This window comes from Lactuca serriola, chromosome 3, assembly GCF_051521515.1.
Source record: "Lactuca serriola cultivar US96UC23 chromosome 3, Lser_US96UC23_V15, whole genome shotgun sequence".
Classification (NCBI taxonomy): domain Eukaryota; kingdom Viridiplantae; phylum Streptophyta; class Magnoliopsida; order Asterales; family Asteraceae; genus Lactuca; species Lactuca serriola.
In genome coordinates this window covers 55522895-55529774 of record NC_136410.1, presented here as the reverse complement: position 1 = coordinate 55529774, position 6880 = coordinate 55522895, and the positions used below count along the sequence as shown (strand labels likewise).

At 32.5% G+C, this 6880-nt stretch overlaps 1 protein-coding gene across 1 annotated transcript; it reads right to left on the bottom strand.

The window, feature by feature from the left end:
* Positions 1–4189: 4189 nt before the first annotated feature.
* Positions 4190–6122, bottom strand: LOC145095275 (GDSL esterase/lipase At5g55050-like). Its single transcript, XM_079033186.1, has 5 exons — positions 5876–6122; positions 5652–5797; positions 5251–5484; positions 4853–5102; positions 4190–4704 (listed from the first exon to the last, which is right to left on the bottom strand). The coding sequence occupies exons 1-5, from the start codon at positions 6120–6122 to the stop codon at positions 4484–4486; spliced, it is 1098 nt and encodes a 365-aa protein (XP_078889312.1). The 3' UTR covers positions 4190–4483.
* Positions 6123–6880: the final 758 nt, after the last annotated feature.

Sequence of the window (6880 nt, the reverse complement as noted above, 5' to 3'; positions counted from 1 at the left end):
ATATGCAAAACCCTAGTTTCTAGGCTTAAGGCCTTATTTAAAGGAAGTGATGGCTAGGGTTTCCTCGACCCTCAGCTTCCATCACCTACAAATGTGTTATTGAGCAAACCCTAGCCCCTTTACAAGCCTTGAGCTCATTTTGATTTTTTTGGTGCACTTTAAAGAAAAAAGAATAAGGCTTTGGTGCAAGGATCAAGCAACCAACTCCTAACCATTTTTGGAATCACTCTCTGGACCATTTGTAAGACTTCAAGCTTCCACCTTTTTGGTTCTCTCTTCATAGATCTAGGTTTTATAGCAATTTTGGCCCATATTTGAGAATGGATTGGTTAGATGAGATATAGTTTGCAACCTTATGGCTCACATTGGTCCCTTAGTCACTATATCTTTTGGATCTAGAAGATAAATGAGTTTTGAGAACCATGCATGAGTTTTAGGACATTTTCCTCGTCTTTTGACCTATTCGAGTGAAGGAAATGCATAGGTAATGCATGTCCATAAAGTTTTGATTTTTATAGACCATTAGGGTCTTAAGAAGCTTACTGGAAAGTAAGAACAAGGGACTTAACGGATTAAGGACTGATTCCATTAAGCTTTCCAAGTGTAGTAGCCACAACGTGGCGATGGAGGACTTCACAACTATTTTTCCTGGACGCTGCCATGACATGGTGGCATACCTGCCACAACGTGGTAGCGGTTTTTGATTGCGACTGAGTTGGATAGCCATGACGTGGCCATGGGTTGGCCATGATGCGGAGGTCAACTGGTGTTGACTTTAACTATTGACTTTTTGACTTGGCTAACTTCTGGTCAAATTGCTAGTTGTGGAATGTAGACTAAGGTTTGACCTTGGATATTTCGATAGGTGAATTGTAGCACCGGTCTCTCAAATTTTTGAGTTGTAGTTGTTTGACTGCATGTGTGAAGTGAGTCTTCTCATTGTCTTATGTATGATTCTTGTTGTCTTTATAATACTTGCATGGAAGACGAGGAGTCTTATTTCACATTATCTGTTTTATGATTTTACTTTGATGTTTGAGAATACTTTATACTCTGATTATCTTTTGGACAAATGAATAATGGTTTTAGTTGTTTGAGAAATGAAATTTTTACTTAATATTTTTAGGACGTTACAATATTAAGAATTATATTCTAGATTGAATGCTCATTTGTAGAGTAATGTATTTCTGAACATTTGAATCTTTTGGTTATATATATATATATATATATATATATATATATATATATATATATATATATATATATATATATATATATATATATATATATATATATATATTGGAAATTGTCAGAAAAGTCCCAATATTTTCAGGAAAGTTACATTTTAGTCCCAAGATTTTGTTTTTGAACATAAAAGTCCTGATTGTTTGTAAAAACACAATAATATGTCATTTCCTATTAAAAGAAAAAAGGACTTTTTTCTAAACTTGAGCCAAAATGAAATAATCGGGACTTGTATGTTCAAAAAAAAATCTTGGGACTAAAGTGTAACATTCCTGAAAATATTGGGATTTTTCTGACAATTTCCCTATATATATATATATATATATATATATATATATATATATATATATATATATATGTATGTATATGTATGTATGTATATATATATATATATATGTATATATATATATATATATATATATATATATATACACACACACAGTGGATCACGACGATATATGCTTCCAATTAATGTTCAAAAGCTTGTTAATATGTAAAATCTGAGTATATTTCTTAGATATGCATGTTATATGTTGTGTTTTTATCAACAAAATATAAAGAACTAGTTTTGAGTATATGCTTAATTTTTTGTTTTGTGGTGATACACAATGTTTCCTATTCACATCCGTTTGATGATTTGGGAAAAGGAAAATGGGAGAAATTTTGTTCACATGACGGTCCAAGTTAGTTCGTCTCCAACCTCGTGAGAATTAGTTGTGTTAGTTTAATATGCAGCTTTAACTAATAAGGGTAGTTTTGTCTTTTTCTGGCGGAATTGTATGTTGCTATAGATAAGAGTGAGTTCCTAATTTGGGAATAACTCTCACCACGATGAATAATATTTGGCATTCCATTCTTCCTATTTTCTTCTCATATTCTAAAATATTCATAACAAGTTGAAACAACTTAGACCCATTAATGAAATTTTGTCTAAAGTCTGACTGTTCTGGGCATTTTCATCTTGGCCTCATAAGAATCAGTTGAAATGACTTGGAGCCCTTGACGGGTATATATAAACCCTTTTTGTTCTATTAAAGGGTTTAATTAGTTTCCTTTTTCCTTATGTTAGATTCCAAGTGATATTAATTTTATGCTTTTTGGATCACTTTTCTATACATTGGTAAGTGTTTGTTAGTGCAATTTACAATATATTATCTCTCATTTTGTTGATTGTTAACTTATTGTTTGTTAGACATTGCTATCTTTGTATCTCCAAATCTTGTTTGTTCTGTTTGGTTGTTGGGTTAACCCTCCTTTTAGGGACCAAGGGTTTTAGGTATTACCGATTTCGAGTGATGACTTCTCATTAATCAAAATTGTTGGTAGTTTACTCTATCTTTTTTAATACATTTTCCCCAACATAATTTGTGTTGATTAATTGTTTTCTACTTGACCTTCTTGTTATAAAAACCAAAATCAGATATCAACTCTTTCATTAATATGTATATTAGCCTTGAGAAGATAAATCATTCATTCCCAAAATATCATGTAAGAGGTTGTTTGGTAGCATCTGGAAGATTCATATCTGAATGATATAGAAGTCTGGATAATGCAGAGGCTCTTTATGAACCTGTATCTTAACGATAAACTGATGTTTGGTTAGGCATCTGAACGGCTGCCTCTTAACAAGAAAAATGATCATTTTAACCCTATAAACTATTTTTTGCATACAAAATAAACTCCATACAGCATTCAAATTAGATATCATACAACATCCAAATATGTCATATATAGATCCTTAGATCATAGTATAATAGATTTTATAAAAATATCTTGGAATAAATCGGTTGAAACAAATTTGATTGTCGGGTTTCGATTGAAACAAGTTGATTGCAATTCTAAGATAACTCATCACGATCTTTGTTGCTATTGTTTACTTCCAGTGGCATAGCTCCCTACAAAAGTTGAGAATCAAAAGTAATAAAAAAAAGGTGTTGTTAGAAGAAAAGCGAACATATATTTTCAGATTGTGAACCAAACACAAGTAAGAAACCAAACCTAAAGATTACAAGTATACAAATCACATATGAATCCAGTTGATTCAACAAGTAAAAGACAATAAACTCATTAAATAGGAAATGGTTCACAATGTGATTATGGTAAAAGTCATCCGTAATTAACTTCAATAATCAAATCTTTAACATACATTTGACAATAAACTCTTAAATTTGAAGGAGAGATATGGATCCAAGCATCGATCCATGTATACCTATTAACTTATTCGATCAATTCATTGTTATTTGATGAACATCAAACCAATTTCATACAATATTGAGCAGCATAAAAAATGATTTCACAATAATGGATTTCACAAAAATTGATCAACTAAACACAAGAAAAATCGATTTCAAAAAATTGATCAGCCAAACACAAGAACAGGTTTTAGGGATTGAGAAAATCGATTTCACAAAAATGATCATCTAAACACAAGAACACTAGAAAAATCGACCAGAAGGATGCCTAAAAAACGACCATAACAAGACAGATTGGAAAACTTACCAACGAAGGGGGAGGCGGTGAAGGCGGAGGTGGGGCGGGGTTGCCGGAGGTCTGATGGCAAGGTGAGAATTGGCTGGAAAAAAGAGAGAATGTTGCACGATGGGAGAACAAGGGGAAGAAAAAAAAAGAGGCTGACGTTTTTTAGGGCTAAGGGTATTATTTGGAAATTTTTTCATCCACACTTCTCAACAACTCTGACCAATCAAGACCCATTTCTTTTATATCTGACCGATTAAGAGGTTAAAAAACTCCAACCAAACGCTCTGAATCTAAACGATTCAGGGCCAACCTCTTTATGGGATCATTAAGAGGCCAAACAAACAACCCCTAAATTGTTTCAACTTGTTATGAATATTTTAGAATATGAGAAGAGAATAGGAAGAATGGAATGCCAAATCTTATTCATCGTAGTGAGAGTTATTCCCAAATTAGGAAATCACTCTTATCTATAGCAACATACAATTCCACCAGAAAAAGACAAAACTACCCTTATTAGTAAAGCCACATATTAAACTAACACAACTAATTCTCATGAGGTTAGAGACGAACTAACTTGGACCGTCATGTGAACAAAACTTCTCCCATTTTCCTTTTCCCAAATCATCAAACGGATTTGAACAGGAAACATTGTGTATCACCACAAAACAACAAATTAAGCATATACTCAAAACTAGTTCTTTATATTTTGTTGACAAAAACACAACATATAACATGCATATCTAAGAAATATACTTAGATTTTACATATTAACAAGCATTTGAACATTAATTGGATGCATATATCGTCGTGATCCACTGTATAAAAGATCAACAAACATATGAGACACCATTTCTGTGGGATGGACAAGGTCCCAAAAAAGATGGTCGCTTCTGTTGGTGCAATAGGTAGAAACTGGGATGCAAGGGATGTTGGCTTTCAAGTTGCCAAGTCCACAACATGCTTCTTTTGTCTCCTTAATACCTACAATAAAGTCATAATCATTAATTACTGTGAGCTTCTTTAACATTTCATAAGATCCAATAATCCAAATGAAACTTTTGTACTCCTCTCGCAAGATAGTTATTGTTGGATTGTACTTGATTAAATATGGGTATCTGGTAGAAAGTACCGTAATTTTGAGGATCTTGGATGAGGTCACTCATGACACCGAATATGTCAAAGTACGAATAGTTGATATCCGATGATTCTAACTTCAACTCCTTTAGCATAATCTGTAGACCCTTGTTGTATTCCATCGACCAATTATTTGTTTTCTCCATGCATCCGTTGGTTGTGTTTTTCAACCTCTGAACCGGGCAACACCCAATCGCTCCAACTCCAGTTACCACAAATTTACGTGCTCCCAGCTCATACAGCCTCTGCAATAATATCAAACCAAATAATATATATACACACACATGATTCAAAAAGGCCAATCTTTTCTAAAAGATTCCTTTCTTTCATTGTATGTGAATTTTTTAATAATCAACTGTGGTTTTAGATAAATTACCCAAAGGGTTTAGTTACCTTCATAAGTTGTTTGAGGGTAGAGGTCATGAGATCGACATATTGTTGTGGTGTGTATTGGCTTGGGAGTTCGGAGTTTTTGTGATAATAGGCAAAGATATCATTGCTTCCAATCACAATTAAAAATAGACACTTGGCTAAGTGGGTCCGGGCACCATCTGGGCCCAGTAGTTGAACCAGTTGGTCATGAACTTCGGAGTAGTATCCTACTTGCTTTGCCAATGTAATTGATTGCTGCATACATTTATAGCTTAATAATTACTGGAATAAATGAGTAGGTAGTAGGTAGAAAAATGTTTTGTCTGTATCATTTATGCTATATATGTTTACTTTTTTCTTGAGAAATTTTTAAAAAGATTCTGGAACCCGCAATCAGTATTTCGAGATTTATATATTCTTACAAAAAAAAATTTGGTTCCATTCAGGATCCCGGCACCACCAGAAGCAAAACTAACTCCGGTAACAGTCACATTGGTGCTAGCCAACTTTTTCCCGTCCGTCGCCAATGATAGATACGGTGGCGCCGTTGGTAATCCCACCTTTTCAGCTGCCGAATCGCACAAAACGTATTAATTAAAAGTTATAATAATTAATCCGCTATTTCATTTATTCTTTTTGTTGTTACCCAGAAAGTCAGCTGCATTTTTTCCGTTACTGAAACGGCCGGTGGGTTTTCCAGTTGGAAAATCTAAGCCGTTGTGAGGAAAATTAGCTTTAAGAATGGAAAGAGGGAGGTGATTGTTGTTTCCGACGTCAACCAATGAGTCTCCTAGAATGTAAATCCCCGGAACTGAGTCACACCGGCCACCGGACCCGAAAAGTAAAGCACTGAAAAAGAAATATGTAATGCATTCATTAATCGGAGTAGCCATTGGTAGTGTGTGTCGGTGGATGATCTGGTTGGTGAGGGTTGAACATAGTTTAATATAATGGTATTAATTATACATGTTAACAGGGGAGGGGAAGAAGAAAACCAAAACAAGAGTGAAGGATGAAAAAATTCCAATTATTTACGGGTGATATAGTTGGATCCTAACTTATATAATCAACTATTATCCAATTTATATCTAAAGAAACTACAAAACCAATATCTATAAGATTGTATTCTATTAAAATATTAGGTACAAGACCTATATATTATATGGATTTATTTAAAAAAAAATAAATATGAAATTTTAATAATTTGAGAAGTTTAAATTTATAAGAAAAATGAGCAAAATTTAAAATTTTAAAATTAATATATTAAATATATCACATATTACATATATAATACCTTAAATATTAAATGTGGAAATTTAATTTACTAAAATTAAATTACAATAAAATAACAAGTAAAAATTACAAAATAATTAAAAATTTTAAAAATATCATATGTACAAATGAAGGATAAAAAGACATGTGACAAAAAATATTTTAATTTATAACATAATAATTAATTTGCATTAAAGAATGTCAGGTTACCATAACTCATATGTCGTACATATAAGTCAACCCCCATACTTGATATTAAATGAAATTATTGTTGTAATATTACGTCTCTCCTAGCTATATTAAAATTTGCTTTTTTTTTCATATGTCTCATTATGATTATTTTCATAGCATGTGGTTATTTTTAATTATTATTTCCTTT

Excerpts from the sequence above, each read along its gene's own strand:
- LOC145095275 (XM_079033186.1), bottom strand. The coding sequence starts at position 6,122 with ATGGCTACTCCGATTAATGAATGCATTACATATTTCTTTTTCAGTGCT. Across the intron at positions 5,798-5,875 it reads AAATGCAGCTGACTTTCTGG|CTGAAAAGGTGGGATTACCA; the intron begins GTAACAACAAAA and ends GCGATTCGGCAG. Across the intron at positions 4,705-4,852 it reads CCAAGATCCTCAAAATTACG|GTATTAAGGAGACAAAAGAA; the intron begins GTACTTTCTACC and ends ACTTTATTGTAG.